Source organism: Benincasa hispida, chromosome 9, assembly GCF_009727055.1.
Source record: "Benincasa hispida cultivar B227 chromosome 9, ASM972705v1, whole genome shotgun sequence".
In the NCBI taxonomy this organism is placed as follows: Eukaryota; Viridiplantae; Streptophyta; class Magnoliopsida; order Cucurbitales; family Cucurbitaceae; genus Benincasa; species Benincasa hispida.
In genome coordinates, this window is record NC_052357.1 from 60,134,383 (window position 1) to 60,155,288 (window position 20,906).

Consider the following 20,906-nt stretch of genomic DNA (forward strand, 5'->3'; position numbering starts at 1 on the left):
TCAACATGTATCCAAGCTACCAAGGGGACCTCATAGACCTGTAGATCCGAAGCTCCAACGATACGTGAATAACTGACTAAACTCTTTAGTCACGGGATCTACCATTCGTTAACTACCAGACACTCCATTAAAGTTCGACAGTTGAACGTTCTTCACTATAGATATATTATGTGTTCATCTTAACCAATCAGCAGCGCGACAACCCTTCACAGATCGCTCGTAAGTATAGTTGGCCCAATAACCGTTATGCCCCTGTAGTTACATATGTCTTCTTAAGTACCACTGATCACTCTAATGAACATAAATCATAGTCCTACTATGACTGAGTCTTCTCGTCCAAAGAGAAGATGTGGCCACTATGTTCAAGCTTCGGAATCAGCTCTTAAGGGAGCAATCTCTCTACTTATTCTTACTTGGGGAAAGGAGTGAATTCCATATTGTGGATTGAGTTCCCAACTCCCAGATCAGACAAGTCCCCAAAAAGGTAGGCATGTTGAGTTGGCAATCTGGCTACTCTCACCCATACTAATCAAAGGACCGCCCTCAAAGGCAGGAGTTCATAAAACACTCAGGATTGAGGTCATGTCACCTATGGTCGTTTAGGTGAGATGCAAGTCTTTAGTATCAACGACATTATATACAGAGTCTAGTCATCTCGTAGTCTGTCTTATACAAACTCTTTGTATAGGACACCCTCGCTCCATGTCTCCATATGAATGGTCTAGATCAACCATCTTTAGTAGTTTACAATACTTGCAAACCTCTACAAAGTGGACCGTATCCATAGTGTCACCAGGATCAGGTATCCCACCTTAATCCTTATACTATAGACCGATTTAGGTTATCACTTAAGGCATGATCCACTTGTATATCACATATACATGCTTAAGTTCACATAAGATAACGAAGGAGCTTTGTTTATTGGATATGAGTAAATGCCAGAATTAAATAACACTTATTTTATTCATTGAACAATGTGTATCTTTACAAAACAATGAGACTCTGGGAGAATTAGGACACCAATCCCAACAGATTTGTGATCCAATCAACAAATCGAATCCCTCTTAGGCCAATGAGAGGGTGAGGACTCTTGTTCAAGACTCAGAATTAACACTTGAAGGGAACAACCTCTTTACTAACCCTAATCGGGTCGGAGTGAATTCCCTCTTGCACTCTATGTTCCCAGCTATTCATTCAGTCTTATCCCCAAAATGGTAAGCTTATTGAGCAGAGGCAATTGATCTACTCTCATTGTTTATAGATCAAAGGATAATCTCGAATAAACAGAAGTTCATAGTTAGCTCAGGATTAAGGTTAAGTTACCTAGGTCATCGCTTTGAAATAGTTAGTCTTAAACAGTAACAACGTTATAAAGTAAGAGTGATAGGTTTCATGGTCCGATCTTGCACAAAACTCATTTGCACAGGATACCCCCACTTCTCATGTCTCAACATGCACGAATTAGGATCACTTCGTATGTAGCACTTTACAACTGTTTGTAACAACTATAGAGTAGGCCGCATCCAATAGTGTTACCAGAATAAGGTACCCAACCTTATTCATATACTATAGATCATTTTGACTATTTACTCAAACCTGATCCACTTGTATGTCTCCACATAAAATTCAAGTACTCATATAATAGTCAAGGGACTAGGTTTATTAGATTTCTAAAAAACAATATATTCAACAAAAACTTTATTGAATTCTCAGAATAAGTTCTAATGTTTACAAAACCACGAGTTTTAGGACATAAAACCCAACAAAATGTTGTTACAATCTATTGGTCCAAGCTCCCCCAATCGATATAGTTGATGATTAAGACTTTAGTTGTTTTTTGGAAGGTAGTGATGCATCCTGGATGGCATTGTTTATATCAACAATGCATGATATTCATAGAACATACACTGAGAACATGTACCATCAGGCCAATCCCACCATTCCAACCATTCCAACTAGTTAAAACTTCCAACGACATCAAGACATAGCATTCTCACTATGTCTTCACTAGATGAGAACATCGAACCATGCAACTTGGGAGATGATGGAAATGAAACTTGGATGGGTCACAACATCCAAACGAAATGCACATCACAAACTCATACTTAATATGGATATAGAAAACATCTAGGCCTATAATCAATTCCAACACCTTTTGTTCGTGTTCCAACCCCACATGCTTCAATCCCACCAATGGCGATGCCCTCAGATCCAATACACAAAGTGTTCATACACAATTATTCGTAAATGTACCTACAACATCTAATGACCTATCTTATGATGAATTTATCTCAATACCTCACGATTGTCTGAATGAAGTGGTTTACTGTTGAATGTCTACTTTCTACATATGCAGAACCGATTTACCCAACTGGTCATAAGCGAGAATGGAAGTGACGGTTGGACTTTAACGACTCTAAATTTAACCTGGTTGATGTCTGACCATTCATATACCTTCTATTAGGGAGTAGCCACAACAGATTCATGGGTGCACAAGATGTGGTGGCATAGGACATAGCAAGAAAACATGTAAGCAACCACTGATAACACCAGGCACGGGTCCATCGAGGATAAAAAAATATGTAAACAAATGAAACGAACGTTTAGGTTATAATAAGATATTATTTAGATATAACTAAACGATCGTTTAGATATAACCATATGGTCGTGTAGGGTAGACTAAGAGATAGTTTAGATATAATTAAAGATCGTTTAGGTTAGACTAAGAGATTGTTTAGTTATATCTAAACGATCGTATAGGTAAATATTTATGATCGTGTAATTAAATATGTTAAATCGGAGAGTCAATGGTATACTATTGTCCAATTGAATTCAACTTACCATAAATAATTTATTCGTAAGTGAAATATGCAATGAATTTCAAATTATCATATATATTTATTAGCCAACAATTAGGCAACATATTGTTTCCTAAATAATGGCATATTTTCTTATTGTAAGCTACTGCTATCGTTTTCTGTTACAAGATATTCAATGAATTTTGCCCAAAAAATACCACAATCTAGAGATTTGCTCGTTTGAAGGACAACTTTCGATCGTTTCACTTCTCATGGATCATAATTGAAGTTGGGATGACCTTGATCATGACCAACAACTATCAACATGGATGGTATTGATATGGGCACTCCGTGCAGATAATCATTCATGGTGTCATCGAGGATGTATTTCGACATGGAGTCGAAGACCTTTATCATGCAGACGCAAGTTGATGGTAGCCATCAACCAATGTTGTCTGACGTTGATTGGCCCGAAGATGAATTCCACTTTCTTCCATACAGGTTTGTACTCCTCAATTTGACCAAGCACATAGTCGAGAAAGAACTTACTATTCGCTCAGTGCTTCATATGTACTTCTTGATTTGTCCAGACTACCACGTTTTCGTCCTCCATTACCAAACCATCTGCACGAATATTTGTTGAAACACCTTCTGGTTCCACGTTGGCATCCTAAAGAAAAATATATATTAGATAAACCGCGATATTTATAAGCATGTTTCAAACTATAATTAAAATTGTATGATTTGTACCATAAAGCTCGAATCTACCAATATGAATAGATGTTGGTAGAGGTTGGGTTTTGAACGCAGCTTTAGATGCACATGTATCACTAGAATTCCATATCCTAATGCAAACAACTAACGGTATAGTTAATTCTAAAAGATCGTGTAGTTAATTCTAAATGATCGTGTAGTTGATTATAAGTAATCGTGTAGTGAACTCTAAACGATCGTGTATATAATCGTGAACGATAATGTAGACAATAGTACATGATCGTGTAGATAATTGTTTAACATTACGTACACGATCATTTATGATTACATGCACAATCGTTTCAGATTATCAACACGATCGTTTATGATTATATGAGCAATGAACTATTAAGTACAATCAGAATTAGAAACATTCTCATCCCCAAGCACCCATGTGTTTTTTCAGAGATTCACTTTCACTTTCGCTTTCGGTATCACTGTTCGACTCTAAATCACTAAGAGGCGATTTTCTACTTCTATGCTTGGAACCTGAGCTCTTCAATTTCCTCCTTTTCAATTTTGTATCAGACAATTCAGAATGAGAGTCCGAATCAAAATTCTTAGTTTTATCAGATGCATATTTTTTTCATGTTGTTTTTTTCGTTCAATTCACTTTTATCTCTACCATCATCGTCACCACATTTCTCTAAAATCTCATCATCTTTCTCCTCATATTCTTCGTTCCCATTCCTAGGTGGGTCAAGGTTGACTCTTCAAATACAATACTTCAGTGTCTTCCGTAGCTTTTGCCTCTTCAGCCTCCGATACTCCTCATAATTCAATCCATTCAACTCCTCATCCGAATCCAACTCGTCAGACGCTCTCCCATTCCTATCTAGATACGCCCGCTCTCTGGCAAGCCCAAATCTCTTGGGCAGACCGTTTTGATCTCCATCAACCCTAGGGCTCCGTCTAACATCTGGATAGTCGGGTGAGACAGATCGACGATGATGATTGTATCGATCATAGCTTTCGTAGCTAGGGCTACAACATTGTCGGTAATCACCATGGGAAACATCAGAGTCTGGAGAGTAACGATGGGTGCCATTTTCTTGACCAGATTGATGTCTTCTTTCTAGGGTTTCTATAGTAGACCCTAGCCTACACATTTGATTATTTTCAATATCGTAAACAAAACTAATGTCGAATTCATCTCTCAGTCGTAGATTCTAACATGATTACACTCTAGAATTCACCTTCTAACTAATATCTCTAATTTCTATAGCTATTGAAAGGGTTTAAGATTGTTAATAAGAAAATCAAATGATTACAATCATAATAATCGTACCTAGAAGCAAGAACAGAGAGGGAGAACATCGGGAAAGTGAGGATGAAAAAGAGAGAAAATGGGTGGCAGGGAAGGATCTAATAGATTTTGAATATGTAAATGGGCTGTTAGAATTGGGCTGGGCTTGGCTGTAAATGAATTTGAGTTTTTTTAAAAATTAAAAAGGAATAAAATCAATTTGGTTTGAATTGTGGGACTAACTAGTGGATTCAGTTTGTTTTGGTTCAGTTTGCTAGTTTCATTCGACTTCACACAACAAATTATCAAAATTATTTGATGATGCATGCAAGCGAAGTATATTTTGAACTTAAGTATTTTAATTTGTCTACTTTTATTTGATCTAAAATTGGTATATTCATAAGTGACACTGTCACGTCAGATCAAATCATCACTTGTTAGTTCAACTAATATATTTTTTCAAGTTTAACTTAATTTTTAAGACTTCTTTACTTATTCTAAGAAGAGATCATTATAGCTTCAAATTGTTTATATATGATATTCTAGAAAAGAATTCTCTTTTATATTTAGGTGATAGTATTAATAAGAGTTTATTTCTAACCAAGTTGAAAGTCAAATACTATGATTCAGAAAATTGTTCAAGTTTATGAACTTAATTGAAAGAGTTAAGTTAACTATAAATAGAACAAATAAATATTTGTAATTTAACCTAGAATAGAATTTTCAAATCTATGTGACATATATTAGTGATGTATAAGAAAAAAGAAAAAAAAATATGTTCGTATTTTGTCATTTATTGTTATGGCCTAGGTTTTTCCCTTCACTTAAAAAAACGATTTAGTTTTGAATAGAAAAAAATTAGAAATTCGTTCTAAAATGAGATAAATCTTTTAAAATCTAAGTCAACTATAGACATTCTAAATTAGGTATTTTCTTAGATTACCTGTGTGTTTGTAAGTTACACTTATATATATTTGATCCCATATATATATATATGTATGTATGTATATGTATAATGTTCGAAATATCGATATCATTGGAAATTTTGAGTTCTCGATTTTATGAAACTATTGATATCGATGAAAATTTTGAGAAACTTTATGAAAATTGATGGAAATTGTGATAATTAGCTAATGAAACTTTGATTGTGGGTAATTGACCATTTTTAATTATCATTTTATTGAGTAAGACAACATTTTAGATGTATATTGTAAAATATATGTGTAAATGTCGATGCAAGAGGAAAATTTTTTTAAAATGAAAAAATAATTATAAAATAATATAAAATGTTAGAAATTAATTAAAAATTAAAGAACATGAAATATTTACATATAAAATATATAAATTGTTTATTATAAAATAAAATTGGTACAAAAATGAAAAATCATAACATTAAACAAATATAATATAACATATTAATAATAGAAAAATCATGAGATTAAACATAAAAGGGATATAAAAACAACAACAATAAACATAAAACAACATAATGGCAAAGAAAGGAAAAAAAAAAAAACTTTACAAGTAGATAGAGCTTGAGAGAAAATGAAACGAATATTAGAAAACTCACTTATTAACTCAAGTTTGATGTGAAATGATGTGAAAATTCAATAGAAAATATTTGAATGAAAATATGTAGTTTCTTGAAATTACATATTTTTTTAATGGTAAAAGAGAAAAAAAAAACTTCTCTTGAGCTAGCGTAACTAATTAAAAAAAAAAAAAAATTAAAATTTCGAGAAATGTGGGAAAAATCGAAATCCCTTCCACCGAAATTTTCAACTATGTACACACACATATTTAAAATAAACCTTATTTATTAGAGGAATTTTTAAATATAAAAAACTAGGCCAAATAATTACAATCTGTAGCAAAAAAAAACCAACGAAAAGTTGCAGCCCAACCAAAGTCCAAAAATAGTGTGAAATACCAAAAATGCCCCGTCCGATTTTTCCTCTTCAGCCGATTTTTCCTTCCAACATTTCTTCTCCTTCTTCAGCCTGACTTCATTCACTCTTCTTCTTATTATTATTCTTTCATCACATTGCTTCACGTCGACTTGGTTATTTTCCATCATACTGCTTCACGACGCTTCTTCGATCAAAGTTGATTAATCTTTCCCAAAATTTTTCTATTTAGGTCCATTTCATGTTACTATTATTTTAGGTTGTTGAAGCTACAGGAAAAGAAAAACGTACAAAGTTTAGACCAAATATATGTCCAATGTAATTCTGTTAGGTACATCATGAATTCTATCATTGGTAAACAATGATAGAAGTCTATAAATGTCTGTTAGTGATGGTCTATTAAAAAAGAACATGATTGTAAGCTCCATCTCACTTGGGAAAAGAACTGCTCACTGAACTCTGATACCACTTGTTGTCCTAGATGACTATGATCTTCACGTTCACAATCACAAAACACTCAGATTTAACGGTCAATAACAATTCAAGAGTCAAGGGAGGTAGTATGTTGAGGCTTGTAATTCTTCTGTCGTTTACCAAATGGCAGCTCGATCGTATAGATGAAGCTCCAAGAATTAAACGATAGTTCAATTATGTAAACGATTGGATGGAGTGCTAGACAATCGTGTAGACGACAGTTGACTTGAGCTAGACGATAGTGTAAATGACAATTGATGAGCTAAATGATCGTATAGAAGATTGTACGCGGAGCTAAACGATCGAATACACGATGCGATAGGAACTACACAATCGTGTAAATGATACTTTAGTAAATTCTAAATGATCGTAGAGTTAGAAAGAAAAGACACAGGAGTATAAGTGGTTCAGCCAAAGGCCTACGTCCACTGTGCATGTTGAAGAACGAGTTGTTGAGAAAGAAACTGAAGAAGAAAGTTGAACCACCATTTTTTGCTTAAGCTATTTAAAAGAGTTTAAGCAATCCTTTGGAGCATTTTTACAAGAGTTTGGATGTTGATATTGTCAATTTTCTTATCTCAAACTATTTTTTGGTTTGACATAAATATATTTAAACTACTATCAGTGTCTATCAATGTTTAAATATATATTATATACTCTTGAAGTCTATCAATTACATAGTTTACTGATAGACATTGATAGACTTCTATCAGTGTTTATCAACTCTTAACTCAATTACTATAATGCTATAATGCTTCTAGTTTTGATGTTAAAAAATGAATCAACCATGGATAACCCTAACATTGCAACAATTTTTATATAAAAAATAAAATCAATATATAAATTTTAATAACCAAAACTAATATACTATATCAGATGGTAAAAGAGAAACACTGACTTTCAAATTGACCATTAGACAAGTTCAGTATCAATATCCATGATCAGTTCATCAAGTATCTTCATTTTTCAGAATATTAATGATATACACTGATTGAAAGATATTAGTGGATATCAACACAATGATATATCAATGTGTATAAATGATAGACACTGATAGTTTTATTAGTATCTATCAGTATATATCAGTGTTTGTATAAATGGGTATATCACATGTTTCAATCTAGAAAATGAATATAAACAAAAAAAATATTGTTAGTAATGGTAAGCTCAATAATAGAATTCACGTTATCATGAATTCTATCATTGATAGACAATGATAGAAATCTATAAATGTCTGTTAGTGATGGTCTATTAAAAAAGAACATGATTGTAAGCTCCATGTCATTTGGGGAAAGAACTACTCACTAAGTCTGATACCACTTATTGTCCCAGATGACTATGATCTTCACGTTCACAATCACAAAACACTCAGATTTAACGGTCAATAACAATTCAAGAGTCAGGGGAGGTAGTATGTTGAGGCTTGAAATTCTTATGTCGTTTACCAAATGACAGCTCGATTGTGTAGACGAAGCTCCAAGAACTAAACGATAATTCAATTATGAAACGATTGGATGAAGTACTAGACGATCGTGTAGACGACAGTTGACTCAAGCTATATGATCATGTAGACGATAGTTGATGAGCTAAATGATCGTATAGACGATTGGATGGAGCTAAACGATCGAGTACATGATGCGATAGGAACTATACGATTGTGTAAATGGTACTTTAGTCAATTCTAAACGATCGTAGTGTTTATCGATGTTTAAATATATATTATTGAAGGAAATCGAATACGAAGATTTCCATGAGCAGTGGAATGATCTTTCCAAATTTTAATCGTATATGAACATTACAATTACAATCACAAACAGAAACATACGGTTATGCTAAAATACAGAAATTACAGCATGCTATACAAAAAAACAAGGACAAGAATCAACACACTTTTGTAGATTCATCTTCGAGTTCCTTGATCACAAACGCTCGATCACAGCAACACAGTAACACACGAACGCTCGTCCAACACGACCGCTACACTGCACGAACACCGTGCACTCGAACTAAGCGATCGCCAAGGTCACGAACACCCCCAAACACCATGAATGGCCTCCACAGAACCTCGATAGTGTCGAGTTGAGTATGACACCACTAAGAAGGTTACCTTGATATTCTCGGTGTGAGAATCCAGAGGGTGGGCTCTGTATGGACTTGGTTTGAGGCAAAAAAACGGAGGAAACACAATCGTATAAACGATTGAGCAAATGGGAGATGCAAAGAACCTATCGTATAGGTCGATAACCAATCGTTTAGGAAAAGTTGTGCGATCGTCTAGCAAAAGCTATGCGATCGTTTATCTCATCGCTTAGCTGAGTGTCTATCACCTAAGAACACTCCACGATCGTTTAGCTCATCCATGTTGTCGCTTAGTAAATCTAATTTACTTGACAACTCTCCATGAGTATTTTTCGAGAGTGGAAATCTCAAATCTACTTCTTCCTAAAATTAGGAAAACATTTTTCCTTTTATCTCACGATTACCATGAAACCACTAATAACCTCCCACTCAATTGGTTATTAGAGAAAAAAAAGATAATTATCCAATAATTAATATTATTATAAATATAAATGATAACTAACTTACCATAATATATTTATAACCTATAGTTTTAATATTTCATCTCATGAAACCTATAAACCATAGCTCTTTTTTTATTCCATGCCTCTTAATATAAATCTCATTTACATTAATCCTCCACTTGATGTATCTCATACACCATACCTATCATATCATATATAATCGAATTACCTCTTGTCAATTTGAACATTTCAAATCAACACCAAGAACTAATCCTCAACTTGAATCCATTGAGCTACCAAGGGGACCTTATGAAATGTAGTTCGAAGCTTCAACGGTACGTGAATAACTGACTAAACTCTTTAGTCACGAGATCCACCATCCGTTAACTGTCAGGCACTCCACTAAAGACTGACAGCTGAACTCTTCTTACTATAGATATATTATGTGTCTATCTTAACCAATCAACAGTGCGATAACCCTTCACAGATTGCTCGTAAGTACAGCTCAGCCAATAACTGTAATGTCCCTGTAGTTACATCTAACTCCTTAAGTACCACTGAATCTTCTAATGAACATAAGTCATAGTTCTACTATGACTGAGTCCTTTCTTCCAAGAGAAGCTGTGGCCACTATGTTCAAGCCCCAGAATCCGCTCTTAAGGGAACAATCTATCTAGTTACCTCTATTTTGGGGAAGGAGTGAATTCCATCTTGTGTATTAAGTTCCCAGCTCCCAAATCAGACAAGTCCCCAAAAAGGTAGGCATGTTGAGTTGGCAATCTGGCCATTCTCACCTATACTAATAAAAAAACCGCCTTCAAAGGCAGAAGTTCCCAAAACACTCAAGATTGAGGTCGTGTCACCTATGGTCGTTTAGGTGAGATGTAAGTCTCCAGTATCAATGGCGTTTTATACAGAGTTTAGTCATCTCGTGGTCCGGTATTATACAAACTCTTTGTATAGGACACCCCCGCTCGCATGTCTCCACATAAATAATCAAGATCTACCACCTGTAGTAGTTTGCAACATTTGCAAACTTCTACAAAGCGGACCGTATCCATAGTGTCACCAGGATCAGGTATCCCACCTTAATCCTTATACTATAGACGTTTTTAGGTTATCACTTAAGGCATAATCCACTTGTATATCACATATACATGCTTAGTTTACATAAGATAACCATGGAGCTTTGTTTATTGGATATGAGTAAATGCCAGAATGAAATAATAGTTATTTTATTCATAAAATAATGTGTATAATTACAAACAACGAGACTTTGGGAGAATTAGGACACTAATCCCAACAATTATATACTTTTGAAGTCTATCAATTTCATAGTTTACTGATAGACATTGATAGATTTCTATCAGCGTCTATCAACTCTCAACTCAATTACTATAATGCTAATGCTTCTAATTTTGATGCCAAAAAATGAATCAACCATGGATAATCCTAATATTGCAACAACTTTTACATAAAAAATGAAATCAATATATAAATTTTAATAACCAAAACCATATCAGATGGTGACTTTCAAATTGACCATTAGACAAATTCAGTATCAATATCCATGATCAGTTCATCAAGTATCTTCATTTTCAGAATAGCAGTGATATACACTGATTGAAAGATATCAGTGGATATCAACATAATGGTATATCAGTGTGTATAAGTGATAGATACTGATAGAAATCTATCAGTGTGTATTAGTATATATCAATGTTTGCATAAATGGGTATATCACATGTTTCAATCTAGAAAAGGAATATAAACAAAGAAATTCAAGAATTTTATTCATATAAAGATAGTGTTCCATTCACTTACAAACTCAATAATAGAACCAACAAAGAGCAAAAATAACTTTCATAAGTTCTATTATCAATCTATTTGGAAATACAAGGGAAAAAGTGAACTATAATGATTAAATCATTGACTAATTAGGCAAAGTTTGCAAGTCTTAGAATTGTGACCTTTAGAATGACAACGACTACATCTTAATGAACTACTTTTAGCTTCACCTATAGATGGAATCCTTTGTTTTTTAGGTCTTCCTACTGAACCTTTAAAAATAGGAGGTAATGCTCTAATACCATCATCTAAAACCCTTCAATCTGAGTGGACTCCAATAGGTCGAACACAACCCATATGTGTCTATGACAATGTGCTTGAGTAATAATAATTAGATTCATAGGAATAAATATCCATGTTAAGCAGTCGAAGAACAATAAACGCATGAGAGCATGGAATTTCTTCAAAATCCCATACTCGACAACTACAAGATCCCAAATTAAGCTTTACTAGGAATTGTTTATCACCATCCATTACTGAGTATTCAACGTTGTCAATAGGATGAACCTAATAAACACAAATCGAAAAATAAATCAGCACATTACAAATATACCAAACATACTAAATATACAAATAGATAAGAAGTTGTAGAAATCTATCAAGGTTAGGGTGATAGACTTCTATCATGGTCTATCAGTGATAGACAGTGATAGACTTCTATCACAGTCTATCACTTATAGACAGTGATACAAATCTATCACTGTCTATTACACTGAATACCATTCTCCTATTAATTTTATAAAGAACACTTACCATGAAACTTCTTGATTGTTCATGTTGGTTGCATAATATATTCTCTACTCAAGGAGTCAAAATTGTTGTCATTGACACCCTAGCTCTCCTTCGATCATGAAACCATTTTTGCGATAAACCTCTAATTGCATCGAGTAAACCTCAAACTGGTAAGTTCCTATTCTCTTTCAAAATAGAATTTACACACTCTAAAGGGTTTATTGTCATCATTTCATACCTTCTTCTTTGAGAATATGCACGAGACCACTTCTCAAATCCTACATTAATAAGGTAACTTCGAATATTTGGAGAAATTGACTCCATAAATCTCATATTCAACTCGAAATCATCAACAGTATAAGATTTAGCACAACTAAAGTAAAACTGGTCAATCAAAGGATCCTTGAATAACTTCTTCAAATTTTGCAAAACATGTTGATTGCACACACAATACTTAACATTGTTAAACACACTTAAGACACCCTTTGGAATGCTCAAATTTCAATCAAAGACAATGACTAAATGTTCTCTATCCCCTAAACTAGTTTGTATATGTTCGAAAAACCATTTCCATGATACATCATTCTCAAAATCTACAATAGCAAATGCAAGGGAAAAAATATTATTGTTACCATCTAGTATGGAAGCTGATAGTAGAGTACCACCAAACTTAGACTTCAAAAACGTGGCATCAACGGATATGGTAGGTCTACAATACCTCCACCCCTCAATAGATGCATCAATAGCCATGAAACAAAATTTAAAATGTCCATTTTCATCAATCTTTAAAGTAGTGTACTTTCCTAAAAAAATAAATGAAAAGAATTATATTAGTCACAAAGGTAACAAATCAATCATTGTCTATTAATGGTAGATAAAGAGTAATAGATGGCTATGACAGTCAATCAGTGATAGACAATGATGAAAGAGTATAACTACATGCAGTGGAAGTATCAAGGATCCATAAGCTTTCTAATTCACTAATTTTAGCAAAAACTAAAGCATGCTCTTCTCAAAAATGGGTTTTCTGAACATACCTTTGATGAACTCTTCAAGATAACGCCTGTTCAGTTGCTGTCTACTCTTGTTATCAATGTGAACCACCTCAAAGCCTTCCCTACTATGCTCTTGGAGCTTTAGGCAGAGTTGTGGGACTCAAGAACAACTTGAAGATGTGAAGAAACCAGAGAAACTCACAGCAGCACAACTGAAGAAGACAGTTTCTTCTTCTAAAAAATTTCTCTCGAAATTCTGTTCATTATCTTCTTTCTCCAATAACTCCATTCTACTTAATATAATAGATGAACATGCAAAGTGGTGGAGTGCATGGCTTGCAGCTCATGCTTGGAGAATCAAGGTCAAGAAGATAATGTATTTTGTGTGAGCATAAAGATGATGGTAATAGAAAATACCCATTTTCCATTTTTGTGCAATCATGCAAACGATTTTCCAATTTCTTTTTTTTAAAAAAAAGATATTAAAATCATTTTAATACAAAATTTAATTTTCTTAAATTAATTTCATAAGTTAACTTAAAAAATCAATTAATTTAATATCAAATATTTAATTAATTTTTGCACAATAATCATCTTTATATATTTAAATCATATTTAAATATTTATTCTCTTGTTCTGTTTAATTTGAACATTTCAAATTAATCTCTCAAGCTACCCTAAAGTTTATTCATTTACGATCTAGTAGGGGGACCTCGCAGACCTACAGATCATGGGCTCCAACGATTCGAGATTAATCGGCTAAACTCATTAGTTCGATCTAACCCCCATTCGTTAACTAATGGGACACTTCACTATAGCCCATAGTTGAACTCCCCTCACTGTAGATATATTATGTCCACTTAATAATCATAATCAGTAAGTCGATCCTTCACAGGTTGTTCGTAATCACAGCTAGGTGAAAAATACCGTTACCCCTGTGACTACATCTTGTTTCTTAAGTTCCTATTGATCCTTTAATGAACAATTCTAATTCATAATCTCTATGAATCAAATCCTTTCTCTATCATGAGAAGGCAAGGCCCCGATTGTTCAAGACCTGGAGTTAGTAATTAAGAGAACAACCTATCTGCTAACCCTAAATAGGGTAGGAGTGAATTCCATCTTGCAAGGCTATGTCCCCAGCTATTCATCCGGTCTTATCCCCAAAATAGTAAGCTTATTGAACAGTTCTGTTGGACTACTCTTACCGTTTGCAGATCAAAGGATAATCTCGAATAAACAGGAGTTCACAGCTAGCTCAGGATTAAGATCTAGTTAACCTAGGTTATATAATAAATGAAATAGTCAGTTTTAATAACAAATGGTCGTTAGAAAGAAAATTGACTATTTTCGTGGTCCAGTCTATATGCAAACTCATTGCATAGGATGCCCCCACTTTCATGTCTCAATATGAACGATTTGTGGATCAAATCGTTTGTAGCACCTTACAACTTCTTGTAACAACTACAGAGTGAGGCACATCCAATAGTGTTACCAGGATGAGATATCCAATTTCATCCATATACTTATTAGACCATTTAGGCTATATATTGTCAACTTGATCCTGTTTATGTCACTACATAAATTTACAACATTCATACTATAGCCAAGGATGCGTTTATTGGATTTTCATAATAAGATGCAAAATCAACAAGTTATTGTTGATAAAATAGAATGTTTAACACAAACTACGAGTTCTAGGACATTCCCAACAAATGATGCACAACTATCATTGATAGACAGTGATAGATGACTATCACAGTCCATCTACAATACACAGTGATATAAAATTTATAAGAAGAATACTTCATTTGAAATAATACCGGATTCATTTCTTTCAACCTTTCAAAAACTGTGGAATCAAGCTATATGATTCAACTGCATCACCATTTAATGATCTTAATATATGTTCTTTTGCCCTCCAAGATTTTTGATAACTAATATTAACACTAAGCTTAGTACGAGCCTTATGAACAATATCTCTAGGAAGGGAGTGATCAGTAGTGATAAACCTAAAATCCTCTTTCAAGCAGTCCCCAATTACATATGAAGAAGCTTGACTATGACAACTTTGAGTTGTATTCATTGAACAATTATGGTAAAAAATATACTTTCTAAGCATCCACAACTCACTCTTCTTGTACCGAGATGCCCGAACATACCATTGACAACATTCTTGCAAACATTTCAACTCAAGCGACTTTAAATTTGACCATGTAGTCCTAAATTGAAAATTCTTATTCACTGCTATCACATAAAAATACTTACATAATATTTCTTTACTTCAAAATACATTTTTTTCCTTCAAACCACCATTAAAACCAACATTTCGTATAACTTGATCATTTGAAGAACTAGAAGAAGAACCTAAACATAGCAATCTATCACCACCTCCACCACTAATACCACTATAAGATCCTTCTATAGAATGATGACTAAAATGAGCAACTAAAGGATGCCTAATCCTTGAATTTTTAGCTAAAGACAAATACCAACTGACATCCTTATCTTGCTTTATTTGAAATACAGATTGAATATTAGTTTGACCAAAATCCAATAATATTGATAAATCTATTGAAACATCCAACTGAATTTCACCCAATATCAAACTAACTAAACTATTGAAGTCTATCATATCATCAACAAAAACTCCAGCAACACTATAATTCTCATAAGAATTTTAATGAGTCCACTGTCCACCATAAAAAACGACTACAAGAATATTAACCATGATATCTATTTACTACAATAAAAGGAAAAGAAGATTGTATAAGAAAAATGTTAATATGTATATAGCTCTATCATTGTCTATCAGTGATAGACAATAGAGCTCAACCGCAGTATATCAAGCATGGTATATCACTAGTGATAGAGCTCAATTACTGTTATAGAGAGTGATAGAGTTCTATCACTTTCTATCAGTGATAGACAATGATAGAACTATATAAGTGATAGAACTATATCACTGTCTATCGCTGATAGAAAGTGATAAAACTCTATCACTTTGTATAACTTATAGACAGCTATATATGTGTATCATTGTCTATTAGTGGTAGAGGAATGTTCACATCCATACATAGTCACACCAAAAACTATCTATCTATGGGGAAGAAACCATAGATGGATGGTGCTACACGATTGTTTAGCATACAAAGATGCGTCGAGTATCCAATACCACGCGATTGTCTAGCAAGCGAGCACCTATGCGATCATGCAGCCAACGCAACACGATCGTGTAAAAAACTCTACACAATCACGTAGCATTAGCTATACGATTGTTTAGCAAATGCTACACGATTGTGTAGTAAACTCTACATGATCGCATAACAAAAACTATCCGATCATTTAACTTTATAAAATTTAAAGAAGCCTTAATATGTATATAGCTCTATCACTATCTATCAGCGATAGACAATGATAGAGTTCAATCACAGTATATCAAGTACGGTATATCACTAGTGATAGAGCTCAATTACTGTTATAGAGAGTGATAGAGTTCTATCACTTTCTATCAATAATAGACAGTGATAGAACTATATCACTGTCTATCACTAATAAAAAGTGATAAAACTCTATCACTTTGTATAATTCATAGGCATTGATATACGTGTATCATTGTCTATCAATGGTAGAGAAATATTCACATCCATACATAGTCATACCAAAAACTATCTATCTGCGGGGAAGAAGCCATAGATGGACGGTGCTACACGATTGTTTAGCACGCAAGGATGCGTCGAGTATCCAATACCACACGATCGTTTAGCAAACGAGCACCTATGCTATCATACAACCAGTACAACACAATCGTGTAAAAAACTCTATACAATCGCGTAGCATTAGCTATATGATCATTTAGCAATTGCTACACGATCATGTAGTAAACTCTACATAATCTCACAACAAAAGCTATCCGATCATTTAACTTTGTAAAATTTAAAGAAAACATTCAAACGAGAATTCTATCCCGAAACATCCATCAACAATTCATCCACAAATATTTATCACATAAATGCAATGCAGATAAAAAAAAACCCATTAGTACTGTAAACGAATTCAATGAAGAAACGTACACTTACAAACACAAAAAATAGAAGAAAAAAAATCGTAATGTGGTCGAGGAAGAATTTCAATGAAGAAGATCGGTGAGGAAGAAGATCACGATGTTCGACGAGGAAGAAGGAAAAACAATGTTCAATGAGGAAGAAGATCAATGCGTTTGATAAGGAAGTAAGAAGAACAACGTTCAGCTAGTGCGGCAAATCAAATTTCAAGAAAAGGAAAATCGATGAGAAAGAAAATCATGGTGCCGGTAAGGAGAATAAGCGAGGAAGAACATCAATACGGTGTTTGTAATTTGAGAATGACGAGGAGGAAAATCATGGCATCGACGAGGAAGCAGAGTTCAGCGAGCGAGCACGGCAAATGAAAATTCAAGAAAAAGAAAATCGGCGGGGAAGAAGAGTATTTTTGGTAATTTAAAAAAAAGGAAAATTGGAATTTGTTTTTGCTATAAAAAAGGTATAAATATTATTGTTTTTTTTCTTATCTATAAGAATTCCCCTATTTATTATTTGAATAATTTAATTTATGTCAAGCTAATTTTATTTCTTTGTTTCTTACAATGGACACAAACATGCTTCTATTGTATAAAGCCATGGTGTTTCAAAATATATATGTATATACAAAGCCATGAAAATCAACAATCAACAATGATGCAACAAAGGAAACTGACCAAAAATCTTTTCCCTTTTAGTCACATTACAAAATAATATAGATTATCCAAATAAATAACTACTGTACAACTATTATTCAATAAATAATGGAGGAAAAAAAATCTTCAAGCCTCTGTTAAAATCTTTCAGTCTTTTCTTCAGCATATCCATTGATTTCTTGCGAGAGTTTTGCTTTGTATTTCTACTGGAAAGGCTCCCAAAGATCCCATCAGGAGAGTCCTTGAACTTCTCACATATACTAGCCACTTTCTTATAATCCAACATGTTGTAGTTCTTCTGCCTTATCACTGGATTCATGAAGTTCTCCGGCTGACTGCTTTGTAAAAGGTTGATTAATTTCCGGGCTTCTATTAAGCAACTTCGGTAAATTCCTCCTCCGTAGATTTCACTCAACCCTGTGCTGTGGAATCTCTCGTCTGCAAAAGCTTCCAGCATTGTCCGATCATTGTTGATGCTCGTGACTGCGTTCGTGTTAAACCTTTTGGCACTGTCGCTAAGAAAAGCTGAAACTATAGAGTAGGAGATATGATCGAGAGCGCCACTCCCGACTTTGTATAAAGCTTCCATTGGTAAAATCTGTTGTGCAGTGTGAGGACTTCATTTATATAATCATTTGCATTTGCAGTAACCTCCTCAGAAGTCCAACCAATATTCTTTGTATGAGCCATAAACTCATCTAACTTGTTCACCAAAGTCACCAATGCAATATAAGCTGCATCCCTTGATGTTTTAAGAACGACTTTCGCAGCGAAACCGCTTTGTGGCCTCTCGACTGATCGAAGAGGCATTCCACATAACTAACCTGCATGCCCGATGAAATAGTCGCACGCTCGTTCCAGAAGGGTTATATTTGCAGCAATTTGCATCGCTTGAGAAACACCAATGGATGCACCATGGATAATATTGAGCATTGCTTCATTTAAAACATCAATTAGGAGCCTGTCCAAATATTTCTTCACAACCTCGAAAAGATTAGAATGTACACTGTAGGTCAAGTAATCGACACATCCTTTAAAGAAGGACCTTACAATGCGGCAGACATCAGGAACGGTAGAAGAAAACGGTGCTATAAACGGAAATGCAGGTATTATATCAGAAGTCTGGAGATTAAAAGCGAGAACGTTGTTTTCATAATCGCTATCTTTTTTCAGAACCATCTGCTCATAGGAGTCATTAGCTAGAACATCCACTATTTGTTGCCGGCACTCTTCCAAAAGGAGTTGATGATATTTGTCCCGGATTTTGTTCAAAGTCTCGAGAATCGGCCCAACTTCGTATCCATATTGTCTAAAAGTAGATGCCAGAAGAGTAATGTAATCCTTCACCAGGAGAAGGTGAGTTGCAGAATCCATGAGGGAAAATTGTACCTCAAGCACTGATGTCACCTTCACGACAGCAGTTTCCAACATTGCTTCAACCTGTTCAGCTGATAATAGCTCGGCAGTGCTCATCACGCGATCCTCTACTATGAAATATCCTGCAATTTGAGCTAAATAGGTCTGATAGGATTCAATAAAGGGCTGAGAAGAAGGAATCTGCAAGTCGGAATGAAGCTGCAACATTCGATTCCTGTAGTAGTATTCACGAAAATGCTCTTTGATCCCAAGACATGTATGAATGTGATATGCTCGATAAAGAGGTACAAGGTCAAACTTTAGAATGGAGTCCTCATCAATATCTCCAACATCTAAAGTATATGCAAAATCTCCTAGCCCTGAAATGTTCTGTTCCTCAGCCTTCCTCTGACGTTCTAACATTTCTTCATCTCTTTGGCGAGAAGTTGCTGCATGGCCTATAGCTGTTTGCCCAATAACCTTAGCCAAACTCCTTACATGAACGAGCCATTCATTAAATTGAGTGGACACTTTCTTCTCAATATGAGATTTGATCACAGGAACTCTCGTCTCAATGATCATTTTTAGGGTCTTGACAGAAATGTTATGCATCACAGTAGTAGTAGCGTAAAGGCCGTAAGTCGGGGGGCGGCCATAACATAAGGCTATTACTTTCACATCTCTCTCTTTCTTTGTAGATGTAGATTTCCTTCCTGTGTTCTTAGTTGCATTGCATAAAATAATTCTTCTCAATCAGATCGAGAGTTTTCAATGCAGGGTAAAAGTGGCCTTTAGAAATATGATCATTGCACTTGACACAAAGATCAAGCACCTGAACACAAACCTGGGACATTTTGATGGCTTCAGTCACAGTTTGTTTTATTGAATAGCATTCAAGAAGCTATTCAAGTCGAATCAAAAGCACACTCCCAACCTCTTGCACTTTAAAGTTATCAGTTGACAGTTCGGCCTTCAGCTCTTCAGCATCAACCAAAACACCACGAAGTTCATCAACTGCACGGATAAACTCCTCGTAGTGGGTCTTGCACAACTCTTCGATTTCAATTTCCTTCTTCTTTACAGCGTTCTTCAACTGAAGAAGGAGAGTTTCTGGTCGACCCATTTCAAATGCATGTCTAACAATTGGACCACGGTCCTCGCCATTCCTAATTAATGTTGCAAGGACTAATTCTTCAGCCGTTTCCCCATTCTCGGCAGCAGCTCTCCTCCTTGGTTTCACCTCCATTATTAAGATCAAACCCTACAAGAATTCTAGGCTTTAATTTCGGTTTAAAACCGACATTAAAGGGCTTTAATGTCGGTTGACAACCGACATTGTACACCCTCTTCAATGTTGGTTTAAAACCGCCATTAAAGACAACCGAAATAAAAGACCTTTTATAGCACTATCTTTAATGTCGGTTGTCAACTGACATTAAAGTCCTTTAATGTCGGTTTTGAACCGACATTGAAGCCCAAAATCCATGTTCCTTTTTTTCATTTATTGTCCATTTTTTTAAAATTTCGTTGTCGAATCCATTTTTAATGTCGATCAAAAAGT

At 34.5% G+C, this 20,906-nt stretch overlaps 1 protein-coding gene across 1 annotated transcript; it reads right to left on the minus strand.

Annotated features, from left to right (window-relative positions):
• Nucleotides 1–4,264: 4,264 nt before the first annotated feature.
• LOC120084827 (exocyst complex component SEC15A-like) lies at nt 4,265–20,591 on the minus strand. The gene is given in 6 exon segments (XM_039040643.1): nt 4,265–4,652; nt 12,519–12,763; nt 12,860–13,083; nt 18,122–18,601; nt 18,604–19,956; nt 20,084–20,591. Coding segments are annotated over 6 exon segments (3,198 nt in total).
• Nucleotides 20,592–20,906: the final 315 nt, after the last annotated feature.